Here is a 15,109-nt window from a genome sequence, read left to right as displayed (position 1 = left end):
GCCCGCTTTTCGTGGCCTTGCGCTCACACCAAGGTTGTTTTTTCCTACCTCACGTCGATTGGCCGGCCGTTAAGTGCACGGTCCGCTCTCAATGAGTGAAAAGAGACACAAGGGGAGGCTAGACAAGCCCTTCTTTCTTGGGATTCCTGTCACTCTTCAACAAAACACGATTAGGAATCGACACGCCCAAGCGAACTTGGGTTTGTGTGACCGCAACAAGCAAAAAAAAATTCTTGTGGTTCTTTTCTTGAGTGATACAGAACACTACCAAAGCTCTGATACCAATGTTAGGTGCAACGGAATGAATGTTGTATTTTCTCAAGATTAGTGATCTTTATTGCTCAAGGTTCCTTTTAGTTCTTAGGGAAAGAGAGAGCTTTCGGTCTTATGGAGAATGCTATGATCACGAACAAAGTGAGTGGATATTGTGCGTGCAAGTGAATGAGACTGAGAGAAGGAGAGAGAAGAGATACGACACCGAGAGGTTGTAACACCCTCCTCCGAAGGCCCCACTCTCGTCGGCGAGAGTAGTGTACTTTGATTGCACAAAGGTGTACAATGCGAATACAATGGACTGATGCAATGGGACTATGCTGATGACGACGACGGTGATGCCGACGGCGACTTGATGGCTGAAATATGAGTTCTTCTATTCGCTGAATTTCGGGACTGTTTTGGTGGCTGCAAAAGACTGTTTTGGCTGCGTTTTTCGAGGCTAAACTTGAGGGAACATCTGCAACCGTCTAAGGGCTGATGTCACCAGCGTGTGACTACTATCTATCCTTTTTGTTGATTTCTTTCTTATTATCTATTTACTTTCACTTTTTGGAAACACCCCTCGGGAAATCTAACTGCCCTGCATTGCATAGCTAGTGTGGAACTGTCCAGAGGGAGTCCAGGCCTGAGGGCAAGAGAGCACTAAGGTTGGACAAGGACTATGGTTAGCCAAGTGGGGTCATTGACTAGCCAAAGTGGAATCCTTTGCTACAGAGGCTACATTTCAGTTTTGGATGTGGCCACAGTGTACAAAGAGGGTCGGATGACCTAGAAAGATATAATGGCAGCATCTCCTAAAATTTAGGGAACTGCTATTTTGGGACCTGAAAATGTCTTCGCGTCATTACGTGCAGTTTGACATGGGGATCATTTTGTTACTCTGTGGCCAAGTCAACAGAGGCTGCAGGTGAGATATTTTTAGACCCGAGGGTCTAAAGCGGGAAAATGCACAAATGAGTGACACTTGGCACTCTGAGGCCAGTTTACTACTTATAGAGAAGGCAAAAACGTGATTTATAGCTGGGAGGCTCATTTTGCAAGTCTCTGTCACAGGTTAAGAGCTATGGAGTGCTTGCTTTCCCTCTTATGCACAGTGCGGTGCCAGGAGTGATGCCCTGCACGCTACGCACTGCCCTCTCTCTCCCCTTTGGCAGTATGTTATGCCCCTCTAGTGGGCTTTTCATTTGACCAATGTACAGTTGTGTGGGTTCATGCGCGATTGCCGAGGCAAGAGCCTCTTGCACAGGTACTGGATTAGCTAGCGGCTAATCCCCCCGCAGGTACAGGTGAATTCGGAGAGGTTTCACGCCAGAAATCTCGTCCGATTCAAAGGGCAAGTAGCCCTACAGGTGCGGGAGCTCGAGGACTTGCTAGGGATGCGACCGGCACGCAGAACGGAGCCCGAAACAGTGAATTACAGCCTGCTGTGTATTTTTGCAGGTTTAGGGTTTTGGCCCTAAACGGACCCTAATACCCCCAGGAGGTTCGGGGACGCAAGGGGACCGCTGTACAGGCGATCTGGAGCATTTTCAGGGCTGAAAACAGAGAATTCAGCGTGCTGCAGATTCTCGCCAGGTTTTGCAAAGTGCCCGTATGCGTCGGGAAAGTCGGCCAATGCGTGGGAATACTGACTGTGAAGGGTTCTAGTACAGTTATGCTGCCGAAATCGGGCTGGAACAGTGGAAATTCAGCCGAGTTTGTGCGGGGCAGCTTGTAGGAACCACAGCGTTTATTCCCTCTTTTGAACAATAAAGAAATACCGAAAGGGGCGCCTAAGTTAGGGGCCAATCTGGTGTCTGTCCACTCATACAGGTGCAATCTAGCAGCCTGTATCCCTCTCCCCTTTGTTGTGTCTTGAAAGTACAGGTAAAATAGACGACTAATAATGGGTGAAAGCTAAATCAAGGTTTAAAGTAAAGTCTACCGCCCTTTTTGGATTGAACAGGCCGGTTTCAGCTGATCTGCTACTGTGTCTATGGCTGAATTCCTGCGTTTTGTTACTGCTGAATTGCAGGTTTCCTAGCGTTAGTAGTTGGGGCTGAAAACGTTGGAATGGCTGAGATCTGGCTGGTGTTTTTGCTATGGAAAACGCTGATGAAGGTCTAGCGTTTTTGCAATGAAAAACGCTGGGCTGAGGGTTGTTGTAGGGCGATCATGCAAGGGAACACAAGCGCCAGAGATTGGAAGTTGGGGGCGATGACTGCAAGAGGGAAAACGCTAGATGAGGGAAGATGGTGGCGATGGATCTGATGCTGAGGGGGGGTACTGCTGAGAAGTTGCCTGTTGAGCGAGAAGCTCTTGCTGCCTCTTCTGCCAGAAAGTTCTAACCTGGGTTTGCTTACATATTAACTTAGCAAAATTGCCCTACCTACTTTTGTTGGAAAGTCACTTAAAAATAATAAGTGAAAATAACCAAAAATAGGAAAATAGGCTAAATGCACTGGAAAATTCCCCTAACTGATGCTAATGGATTGTGATGGGAATTCCAATGATCATGTTGTGTGCAACCGGAGGATATGCATCTATGCTAAGTGACTGGGCATGCACGGTCTACGAATAGACTCACAAAAGTGTCAGATCACTGCTAATCTAGACTTGACTGAACTGACTGAACCCTGTTGTGGTGGGTTGATGATAAATTTCGAGCGCTCAGCTGAGTTGGCGCTTGAAGTCCTCGTGCCATCCTGGCATCTTCTCCACGCTGGTGACTTCCCTTTTGTATACGTCACAATCGTCCTCCAGAAACCACGAAAAGCTGCCAAGCCAGTCACAGTCGTCCTCCAGACTTGATGTGTGTGTGCGCGCGCGCGCGCGAGAGAGAGAGAGAGAGAGAGAGAGAGAGAGAGAGAGAGAGAGAGAGAGAGAGAGAGACTCCAAGGGTCAAGACTTGAAAACTTTTCGTTAAAATGAAAATAATTGTAGATTTTTATATTTCTTGTAGATTTTTTAAAATTAAAATTTAGAGGAAAATTTGAAAATGTGTAAGTGGGATTTTACTAAACCTAGGTTTTTTTAAAGAGACAGATTTGCTAGAGATCAATTATTAGCAGGACGTGCAGGTTTTTGAACCTAGGAAGATACAAAAAGGAGGTGATACAAAAGTGCAACAAAATGGCATTCTAGCGAGAGACTATCACAGTGTTCGTGAAAAATCATTTTTCCAAACATACAAAATTTCTTTCCTTGTTTATTTCAAGAGGAAATTTCAAAAAATTAGGGTACTTTTTTTATATGTTTACACTGTTTTTGTCTATTCTGGGGCGGCATTTCTCCTTTTTCTCGTGCCCTCAACAGGCATTTTTGAGATTGAAAACGACACGACATGAAGCTGAGACACATTTTTCCCTAACACTGGACTATCAGGTATTGCAAGTGCTCCGTTGCCCATGGTCACCATGGCTCTTGAAGTTAGGAGGAGGAACCTTGAACTTCTGATGGAGAGAAGTTGCTAGAAAGGCAGATAACCAAGGGGTTTGTAAGTGGCACAGTTATTTTTCTATTTTTGTTAGTTATGTGGGTGTCCCTTAAGCTAGTGTTCTCAAAAAACTGAGGTTCAGTGTATGGCACTTGTCTCTCTCAAGTGTTAGAAAAAACCGAGGTCTAGTGTAGGGTAAAAGTCCCTGTTTAGAGACGACGAATTTGGGCAATAAATTGCACGCAGCCTGCTCGACAATTTTGAGTTTGAAGATGCACAAATGAAAGATTAGCTTAGCAAGTATCCTTAACAAAATTTCCAGCTCAATCGGCACTCACATGAGAAGATGCGTGACGTTTTTTGTTTCTGCATGTAACAAAACAGGGTACGATTGAGAAGACTATTAAGGAGGTAAATAGAGACATTGCGGCCAACGAGGCTTGAACCCCACACCCAACGGCCACGATCGTTCCCCCTTGCTGCTCTAACCATCCAAGAAAATGGATGAGCTTGTCCTAGAACTAGCACAGACCTTTACCCTATTTTAACCAACTAAAATTGTAAAATCCTGATTAGATTTTGAGCTAGCCAAAAAGGAAACCCGTGAATTTACACAAGTTTTAGTGTAATTACCGGCAAAAGCTTCAAATTTTGACCACTGGGAGTTGTGTTCGGGAAAAATGTGTCTCAGCTTAATATCATGCCGTTTTCAATTTCCAAAATGCCAATTGAGAGCAAGGGGAAAAGGAGAAAGTTCGCCCCAAAATAGAGAAAAATAGTGTAAAAAGTAGCCTAGTTTTCTAAAATTTCCTCTTGGCAAATTCAAGGAAAAGAATTTTGTATGTTTGAAAAAATGATTTTTCCCTTACACTAACTGGGAGAATTTCAAGTTTTCCCTTGGTAGTAGAAATCTCTCTCTCTCTCTCTCTCTCTCTCTCTCTCTCTCTCTCTCTCTCTCTCTCTCTCTCTCTCTCTCTCTCTAAATAGAGACGGTGAATGCTAAATACGCCGCAATCCATGAAAACTGCCTCCTGGCGACCTGCAGGCTTTTGGGGGTCGTACGAGGCGGGAGCAGGATTTTGAGCACTGCATAGATCGTACGAGGTGAGTGCAGCTTTTGGGGGCTCCTGCCATGCGAGGGAGCGCTCGAAATCTATCCTCAGCCGTTGTGGTGTAGCTTGTCCACGGACACATAGGGTTGGGATGTGTCACGTGACAGGGGGTTTGGGACCCCATCCGGTGTTAGTCTTCTTTCTCTCTCTATCACTCATAGAACCTTCAGTCATAGTATTTCATTCTCTTCTCTCTCTAGTCTATCGCACATCTCTCACACGGAGTAAAAGGAACCCTCTCATGCAGAGTAAAAAGAACCTTGAGTACGCACTGAGCACCCATCCTGAGTATTCACCATAAATCACGTCCGTTGCACATTATAATCACGCATTGTATCTCCTTTGTGGGGTTGTGCAATGTATGTGTAAGATGCTTTCATGCAAAAGATTCCACAGCCCAAGGTTTTCCAAGGTATTCTAGAACCTGTTGATGGACATGTTGATGAGGTGGCCTTTCGACTAAAATCTGGCAGCTCTGTATGTCCTTCGAATATGTAGTGTCGTTTGAGGGTTGTTGGTCACATGCTTATGCAGACTAGCATATGTCTTCTGTGTATGCGTGCAATTAAGTAGGTCCTGAATATAGCGTCTCTCTTGGAGCCTGGCCTGAAAGTGCATTGTGGGTGCAATTGTATACTTGGGGTTTACATTTATATGCTATCAATATTTTGAAGGAGTTGGCTTGGTCTTCACATCTGTATTTGGTGCACCATGTAGACTCGATTTTTCTGCCCAGTTAAATGGGATTATTTATATGATTGTTAATTATACTTGTCGATAATCTACTCATCTTCATGTTTGTAGACACAGGCAAGTCATGCTTGAAGCGTATGATGAGAGATGTGAACAAGCTGCATGTATTTTTGCTGAATATCAAAGAAGGCTACATCGTTATGTTGAACATGCAATGGATGTCCAGAGAGGAAAAGCCGGGAGTGATGCATCTCCAGATGCCCTTGCTAGTCATAGTGAATTGGATACAGTATATGCCACTTCTGTGAAAGGTGGCAAGCCTGCTGATGGTGCTCCCATTTTGATCGAGACGGTTGCGGAAAGGAATGTTCGAAAATCTTGTGAAGCTCTTGCTGCACAGGTACTTGAGAGGATAAAGGGTGTTTTTCCTGCTTATGATGGAATTGGCAATCGGAATGAAGTGGGTGCAGAAGAAAGGAAACTGGGTATGGATATGGACTGGGAATTGATACCTGAAGTTGCAAAAGGAACTGCCTCAAGTTTATTAAAGAATCCACCGCAACTTCTGCGGGCATTGGCAGGCTATACTGCACAGATTTTGGCGTCTATTATCCGAGAGATAGAGAAGATCGACATCAAAGCTGATGCCGAGCGACTTAGGTACGTTTCTCTTTGTGATTATTTGTTTCTGCTCATTAAGGAGCACCAAAGATTTTGATCAGCTTTAAGGGGGCACGAAGGAAACTCTGCATTTTTGGTGTGGTAATTAAAGGAAGTAGCACACCGTGAGAAGCCTGAAAATTGTTTTTCCAGATTGAGATAGGTAGGAATGTTTGTAAATGGAGCACTCAGCATGGTAGCGTGGTAGAGAATCCAGCTTTTATTAAAAGTTGCATTCGTCTGTGTGGGGATTATTGGTGCTTGTTTAGATTCTGGTTCATGATTTGCTTCCCAACATTAATCAAGGGCTGATGATGTCATTTTGCAGATATAGATATGAGAATAACAGAATCATTGATGATGTTTCAGTAGATGCAGATGACGGCTCCCTTTTGCAAAGCAGAGGAAGCAAAGTGGGCATTAAAGGAACATTTAGGCAGCTAAGAGAAAGACAGGTGATTCCTATAATCAGTTGCATGTTTACACCTTCATTCCGAGATCAAGAGTTCTCCTTCCTATTTTAGAGTTACATTACTGGACCTTTGATGACATGGCAATAAATTTGACACTTTCTTTTCAAGTTTCTTTTCTACAAATTGAGCATTTTGTGTAAAGCATTTGTGATCATGTGTGTGGTAGCTAAAATCAAGTGGCATGAAGACCTCAAAACAAAGTTGCAGAAATTTTTGCATGATTTGCAAACACAATAAAAATAATGTTCTTGAAGTTCTTGGGTGAAGGGACTCTTTGCAGGGACATTCTTAACTAGTCAATTTCCTAGGTTTATAAGACCTAGTTGAAATTCTGTGTGCATGTGTTTCAGTGGCTGGAGGTCCTGTGAATCCACTAGGGAAGATTGTCTCTATTGTAACCTTAGTGACTATGCAAGCCTTCTGTTAGTTCTTGAAGGAAAATTGCTCGTCTCAAGTCTCAACTATTAGGTATGTATAATTTGATGTTGAAACCTTGGTGTAGTAATAAATGTGCAGTGCTTCCTCTGGTGTATTGAAAGTCTGATGAATTATACAAATTTGTTTGAGAGTCATAGAAAACCTACAACCTTGATATTCTTTTGAGGATAGCGAAGCTGAATTTGTTACGTTTGTATATGTTTTAGAGAGCACATGTACAACAGTTTATGGCAACGGAGGAGGCTCTAAATGCTGCTGCTGAAGCGAAAAAAGCCAGTCAGGAGCTCATACGACGTATTCATGGAGGCTCTAATGCTGGAGATGTGTCTAATTCCACAAGCTCAAGAGACTACTCTCAAAGCACGGGCAGCTCAAGACAGTTTGAGGTACAGGTTGCTGGTTCAGTGCCATCGATGCTTTTTAGCAACACTATTGTTTCAGAACTGTTCGTAGTATTTTCTTTTCTGTTGAAAGCGAACAATGTGCCAGCCTGTGCATACATCTGGTGAACACACTGATATCATCTGATCAGTATTGGCAATGTTAGTAAGGTACTAAGTAGACTAAAAGATTTCAACAATGAACATACTTTTGATGCATAAAAAGTACACAATACTATGAGATTAAACTTGAGTCTTTAAACAATCAGCATTGAATACTTTGAGATTTACAGCCAAAAGATCACAGATAGCTATTTAGTAAAGAGTATAATCAAGGTCAAACTGAAGTAAAGACTAAGAACAGTGTAAACAGACGCAAAATCCTAGGTGCTGGTATTCCTCATAAAACTAGTTAGAATAATTCTCAAAACAGGATGCATGAGATACCTCACGAGAGCTACTATTACTAAGCACATTGCTTCGTGGTAGAGATTTTGTCAAATGGTAGCTGCAATTAATGTGACCACTAGACTCGCCTAACATAAAACTGAATGTTCAGTGCAAGCTGTTCTGCTTTCCACGAATGCATGTAATGCATTTTCCATGCTTACTCCCAAAATCTGGTAAGCCTTCTATCATTTGTTCACGAAAAGGACAACAAAGAGCATCAACATTCAAATGGCCAAACTAATAATGCCATAGATCACTTGTCGGAGAACCGGCAACTCAAGAAAGACCTTGGAGCCTGTAGAGACCTTGCTCCACCGTGTCCCTTTGACCTCCTTGCCGGAGTCTAGTTGCTGTATAGACATTGCATCCTACGTGAAGACCACCTCCATCCCTAACTTGCACACTTCATGCACTGACATGAGATGTTAACTCAACTTTGGGACATAAAGAACCTTGGGGGTATTGATGTTGCCTCTTGTCCTGGAGAGGATGGGTAGACATGACAATTTTTCTTGCAGTTTTGGGATGCCCTCAAGCAGTCAAGTTATGTTCTCTGGTTTGTGTCATAGCTTTGTTACGGGAGAAATGCCTTCCACTATGGCTTCGGAGCTCATTTCTCTTATACCGAAGGTGGAGATGCATGGTCCCTTCGATAGTGGAGTCTGATCATTGTCATGTCTTCCGTGCAAGATCTTAGCCCGCATGATTAGTACGTGTTTGTGACCCCGTTTTTGCCTGATCTCATCCAAGCTTCGCAAACAGGTTTTATGCAGGATTGATACCTATTACTCTTACGCATATTCTAGGATGCGCCATGATCTTGTAGATGCAGAGCACCTCCTTCTTGGTGCAGGCATACAGGAGGAGATCCATATTCTCCAAGAGGCAGCCACACCATAAGGCAGCCTTGATCTTGTTTCTTTTTCCTCCAGATCAGCCTTCTTGCAAGGAGAGATCCCGCCAGAGCCTTGCTTTCTCCAGAGGCTAGAGTAGCCCATGTGGAGACCGTGTAAGTGGCCTCATGTACAAGGAGCAATTGGCAACACAAGTAGCAGTCGTAGTTGTGTGTACCTCGGGTCTATCCATTGGGCATGTCAGCTCTATGCCAGACCGGTCACCCTTGGTCACTTGTATAAGTAGCTTGTTGTCAGCATGGAGAGCCTTTTCTAGATCTCTCTCTCTCTCTCTCTCTCTCTCTCTCTCTCTCTCTCTCTCAGATGTCCTCTCTTTCTACCTCAATGATCTCTCCCCTCCACAGGTGCCTTGTTCTTGTATGTGGCATTGCAGGTGTTCTGGATCAGAGTCGAGGTGTCCAGTGGATCACGAGCCAGTTCTTGTCTTCATTGCATCATCCACTGCCTCCTTCGACAATATCGTACTACCTCTAGTGCTGTCACGATTAGAGGCCACATTGGGCGGAGATTTCATCTGGCTCGCTTTGTCTGGTAGAGATGCCCCTTGGCACCTTACTTGTTTGTGTTTTTTACTGAGGCCATGTCGCTGTTATTGCAAGGAAGGACTCTAGAATTGTGCAGTGTTGCTATGCCATTGGATGGCTCACCAGATTTGTTGGATCAGGAGTATGCAGTTGACACTCTGCTCTATGCACGTTATGACACACGCATTTGGACAGTTTATGGGATGCTCTAGCTCCCTTTTGCTGGGCGAATGGCACACTCATCTACTGGCACACGTCTTTTGGTTTTCTTGTAGGAATTGCTGAGGACCGAGTAAGGTGTGGTGAACAATTTCACATGGTTGCCTAGAGGATATATTTGTAGATACTTGGGTTTTCATGTTGGAATTGATGTGTCTTATGAGCATCAGTTTTGAGTCAGTTTTACAGTCTATCAGGAGGAAGCTTTGCCATTACTCTTCGTTGCATTTGTCTCTGGCTGGCAGAGCATTGTGGGAATCAAGTGCTTGTGACGGCCTAGTTTACTACATCCTACATGACTCTTCACTTTGGAGTCATTGCATGTCTGCATGCCGTGTAATGGAATTGGCCTATTAACTTGAGAGTAGCGGAAATTAGAGAGTACTTTTGTGAAATTATTTTGTGAGCATAGCGGGTGAACATAATTGATGGTAGCAACATAAACATAGCATTTAGTTAACTTGGCATGAAGAATACTTTTGCAAGAGAGAGAGTTTAGAGAACACGACAACAGTTGAGGACCGGATTTATGTGGAGCCGGTCCCCCCTCCAATAGGCATTTGTATTATGGTTCTCCCATGAAGAGAGACTTGTGACAATATAATCTTTGTGTTCCTTGTGACCTAGGTGATGCAATAAAGATGGAAAGCTTCATGCATCACGAGCATAACATAAACTATGGAAAGCATTAACTATCCCTAGCCTCAGTCCCAAGACCTCAAACACCTTCGAAGGTGGAGAGGGCTAGCAGGGAATGAGGGTAGGGAAGAGGAAGAAGAAACATTTCATAGGAGAAAGAACTAGTTCCTCACTTATCATCACTCTTCTTGCTAGCATACATAATAGCATAGTAATGAAGATGTAGAAGATGGCAAGCTTAAGCATTGAAGCATGGCTCTTGGTTGGATTTGCATTTCATAGCCAAGAGTGTTGGTGTAGGTTCTCAACCTCTCTATTTGCTTGGAGAAGGAGAGGGAGCTCTTGCACTTTGCACTTCACACAATGAGAGAGTGTGTGGGGTAAGTGTGGGAGAGTATACCCTTCAAGCAACCCCTTAGCATGCTTTGGTCGACCCCCCCTTGTAGCTCATGCTTGAAGCTCATTGGACCCCTCCAGGCCTAGCCAATCACAAGCAAGAGTCATACCAAGCAACAAGGGTAGCCTTGGGACAAGTGTCCCCCTTTCCCCTTTGAGAGAGAGGGCTTGATAAATGCTAAAACAATTAAATAAATCCACTAAATTATCATTGGACCCCTTGGAAGACCAACCAATATGCTTTACGCACACCATTAGGGTAACCTAGCTAGGGGCTTGACATGTGTCCTACTTGCCTCTTGGGCAAGGGGTGCCCTTTGGGAGAGAGAGTGGTCAAGCAACCACCCCCCCTTCTTGCATGGCTCGCCCCCTCCTTGTAGAAATTTACTTTGACTTTTGTGCCACCTCAAGCCCCTCAACCTTGGGCCTAGTTCTCACCACAAGCTTGGCCCTTAAGCCCCTCAAGCTTGGGCTGGGTTCTCACCTCAAGTACAACCCTAGCATCTCAAGCATGACAAGCACCTCAAGCATCTCAATCATCAAGCACTTCTAGCATCTCAAGCATGCAAGCACCTCAAGCATCTCAATCCTCAAGCATGTCAAGCACCTCAAGCTTGGGCCGGGTTCCCACCTGAAGCAAAGGTCAAAGGACTTTTAACACTAACTATTGGAGGTCTTCAATGAAGCTAACCCTAAGGTATTTATGCTCCATTGGTTAGCCTTGCTCTTTGATGGACCATCTCTCATTTGGGCCCCTTTACCATTGGCCCCGTGTTGAGATAGATCTATAAGCACATGTCTATATCCTAACCCTTGTTCCCGTTTATTCTCCCACATTAAATGATCAGTTTAATATGAGAAAATCATTTGGGTTGGTTAGATATTAGATTTTATGACACGCCGGGTATTGGAAAGAAGGCAATCTATCCATACTGTAACCACGTAAGTGAAACCATGATGTCATCTGTCCATACCAGCAAGTAGTATCCCCTTGCAGTGCTAGTTGTTTGGAGGGTCCCATAAACTGTGCATAAACATACTCTGATAATCTCATGTGGAACTAAAGCCTTAGCTCCAATCATCTTAGAGAAACCAAAGGCCTCTCCATACATCTCCACCCATCAGTGCTACCATATCTGTTGTGGTAGTCCACTGAAGTTCCCCATATTTGGACTCCATCTAGCATAGCTGATGTCACACTAAAGTATCATAGAGCCACAACTTTTTTCAAGGTTCTTGGAATTGAACCTTCGAACAGATCCTCCCTAGTTTTCCTAGGGCAGCATAAGCTCTGATCAATCTAGTTCAGCTGCTCTCCTCAATGAAAACACTGGCCCTCTAAAGACTATTCCATCTGTATACTCCATTGACTCCTGGCCATAAGAAAATGTGGGTGCTGATCTCCTAACCCACTATGGTGTGATATTAAATACCATAACCTTGGTTTTGCCAAGGTTGATAGACAATCCACTATCGTGGGCAAAAGCATGTAAAGCATCTAAGTGACGTTGCAACCCCTCTGGGGAATCAGAAATTAGCACTATATCATCAACATATAACAATGAAATCCACGTCCCAGCCCTCTGAATGTAATCAGAAACCTCATCCACATACATGCCAAAGAGCGTCAGAGATAGCGGGCATTGGAGTGAACTATATCAGATAGTCCCTCCGAGTGCGAACCTGTTCTCTCACTGACCTGTAGAGCGCCGTAATCCCCAAATCAGCTTTGTGGATACCCCCATCTCCTGTAATCTGCACATCAACCTGTCTCTAGGCAATGTGTCAAATGCGTAGCGAAAATCCACAAAGCTACGATACCTCCTCAATAATAGCTCTATGTGTCAGAATGTGATCAAGAGTAGAAAACCCCGCCTAAGACCTGCCTGTCCCATTGCTCACATGGCTGCTCTCTCTGACCACCTGCTCAATTGCTGCTCATGAATGGATGCATACAGCCGTACCAATGTGTGCCCAATCATAACAGTACGATTGAGGATAGGCACTATAGTAGACAAGCTCCAAGTGTTAGGTAGACCCTCACACATTGCACGGTTGAACATCACTGCTAGAAGCTTTGCAAGCATATCCCTGGCATGTATAATATGCTCTGCTACTAAGCCCTCATGATCATAAGCTCTCCCAGTCCTCGTCTTGTCAATGGCTTTCCTTACCATCTCTGCAGTAAAGAAAGCACAAGTATGTGGGCATGGCTCTGGGGGTCTGGAAGCAGTGGCTGTCTAGGAACCGTGTACAAGGATGTTGCATATTGACCCCATACCTCTGTAGGAGGTGAGTGCTCATGGAAGAGTCTCCATGCCTCCCCTGAATCTTGGCTCAAGAACAACTGGTAAAGATTGTGCTCTAACTGAGCCAAGAAAGCATGCTTCTTCTGTCGCACTAGGCGTTAGAAGGAAATTCGTGAATGTCGATAGGTGATGACTCCTAGGAGTATGTCTCTCCGGAGCCGTGCTCTCATGTCTATGCACTCCTCATCGTACCAGCTATTTTGGGAGATACTCCTAGAAGGCCGTCTCTGCGCAGGTTGAGTGTGTGGGTATGCCTCTCGTACTACATCATGCAAAGTCTCTGTCAATATGTAAGTGAGCTCATCTAGAGGGCAGCCCGGCTCCTCAATGCATAAGCGTCTGTAAATCCAATCAATGTAAATAGAATGAGTCTCTCAGGTAAAAATATATTGAGTAGGTCCTCCAGCTCGTGGCCGCTGGGTAGTAGTGAACTAAAAGGAAATGATCCATGTCAAGAGCGCATGATCCACTGCTATGCGAATGGGCATGGGCCCAACTGTGAAATCTTGTATATATGGGATAAAGCTCGGCTGAGCCATGTTACAATCCACTGTGCTTGCTCCATGTCTATGTGGGAAGCAAGTAAATCCAGCTGTTGCTGAAATCGTTGTAGGCTATTCAGTATGGCCAATCCATGTGAGGCCCCCATCTCCATCGGATATCTCCCGTACTCAGTGTACTCATCTTGTGAGCGTCTGTCACGCCCCGTATCATTCACATCTAGCTCTCTCAGTATCTCATATGAGGTATGATAAAAAATTGTCTATTGATTTATCGTGCGGGCATTAAAGTCCCCCAAGAGAATGACATCACCAACCTTGGAAAACTCTCAAATGTCATCGTCTAATACAAAGAAAGGGGACTTTCCCCTAGGTGCGGCATACATTAATGTGTTGGTGGCAAAGTAACATATAGCAATGTACAAGAATCCGCCTGTCTTAGCCCTCAATCTCACCCACATGTATTGGCTTGATCATCTCTCTGACCAATGTGCACATGCGGCTGTAACTCCTCTCTGAATAGAACTCTTACTCCTAATCATGTGCCCCTGTGCTCTGATCTCGTCTCTGCTCAACAAGTTGTCTCCCACCTATATCCAATTATATGTGGCGTAATTTGTCTCGGTGCGTGGTGTGTCTTTGAGTAAAAGACAATGTTTCTACTTGTAAAGCTGTCCTCAAATGCCTCTACATAGAGAGAGAGAGAGAGAGAGAGAGAGAGAGAGAGAGAGAGAGAGAGAGAGAGAGAGAGAGAGAGAGAGAGAGAGAGAGAGAGAGGAGAAACCCTTTTGAAACTGGCCCGACCTTGTGCCCGTACACCCTCACTCTCTGCCCACTTAACTGCTGCTCAAGAATGAATGCATACAACTGTGCCAATGTGTGTCCAACCATAATAGTTCCCAAGCTATGTTTGCCTGCCTTGAAGATAGGCACAATAAGTAGACAACCTCCAAGTCTTAGATAAGTCCTCACACATGGCATGATTAAACAACACTGCAAGAACCTCTACCAACATATCCCTAGCATGTATAAAATGCTCTGCTACTAGACCATCATGATCACATGTCCTCTTGGCCCTCATCCTGTCGATGGCTCTCTTTACCATCTCAATGGTAAAGCAGGTGCTCATAGCTGGGCATGGCTCTGTAGGATCTGGAAGGGAGTCTTTGTTAAAGTTTTGGCATCTCAAGTGAACTGCCCAATGTTATCCCATTATTTATTTTGGCTTTTAGGTATTTATTTTACTTATTTGTCAAAGTTTTGGGTAGGGCAACTTACTGGGATTGCTATATAAGCAACCCCTTGCCTCCATTGTATACACATGCAGTTATTCATGGCCAAGGTTGATTGGTTCAAGAGATTCTCTCTCTCTCTCTCTCTCTCTCTCTCTCTCTCTCTCTCTCTCTCTCTCTCTCTCTCTCTCTCTCTCTCTCTCTCTCTCTCTCTCTCTCTCTCTCAGGTTGCCACCATTCCATTACTCATTGGATGCGCCATCTCTCACTCTTACACAGTCAGAGATCACCAAGCTCATCCGCCAAGACTTGACCCAACTAGACACCAGGAGGACATGGATACAACCAGCACAGGAATGGGGCCCCCCTTCTCCAACTTACGGAAGATGGTTTTGTGACGAGACCCAAATACATGGATACCCACTTGTCTCATGGGATACGATGTGCTATTGGCCAGTTACGCACATCCTCTCACCAGT

At 44.5% G+C, this 15,109-nt stretch overlaps 1 protein-coding gene across 2 annotated transcripts in view; it reads left to right on the top strand.

Moving 5' to 3' along the window:
* Window positions 1-15,109, top strand: part of AUG5 (HAUS augmin-like complex subunit) — a 100,842-nt gene that overhangs the window by 65,113 nt on the left and 20,620 nt on the right. The window contains exons 2-4 of one of the 2 annotated variants that reach the window (XM_086507225.1): window positions 5,614-6,156; window positions 6,485-6,611; window positions 7,274-7,453. In XM_086507225.1, coding sequence (XP_086363351.1) covers window positions 5,614-6,156; window positions 6,485-6,611; window positions 7,274-7,453 — 850 coding nt within the window. Of the gene's footprint in view, window positions 1-5,607; window positions 6,157-6,484; window positions 6,612-7,273; window positions 7,454-15,109 lie in introns of both variants that reach the window. The other variant, XM_086507224.1, reaches the window with a different exon arrangement.

Source organism: Adiantum capillus-veneris, chromosome 30 (assembly GCF_014529385.1).
Source record: "Adiantum capillus-veneris isolate H3 chromosome 30, ASM1452938v2, whole genome shotgun sequence".
Lineage (NCBI taxonomy): Eukaryota > Viridiplantae > Streptophyta > Polypodiopsida > Polypodiales > Pteridaceae > Adiantum > Adiantum capillus-veneris.
Note: the sequence above shows the minus strand (reverse complement) of the source record. Positions and strands in the feature narration are given on the sequence as shown.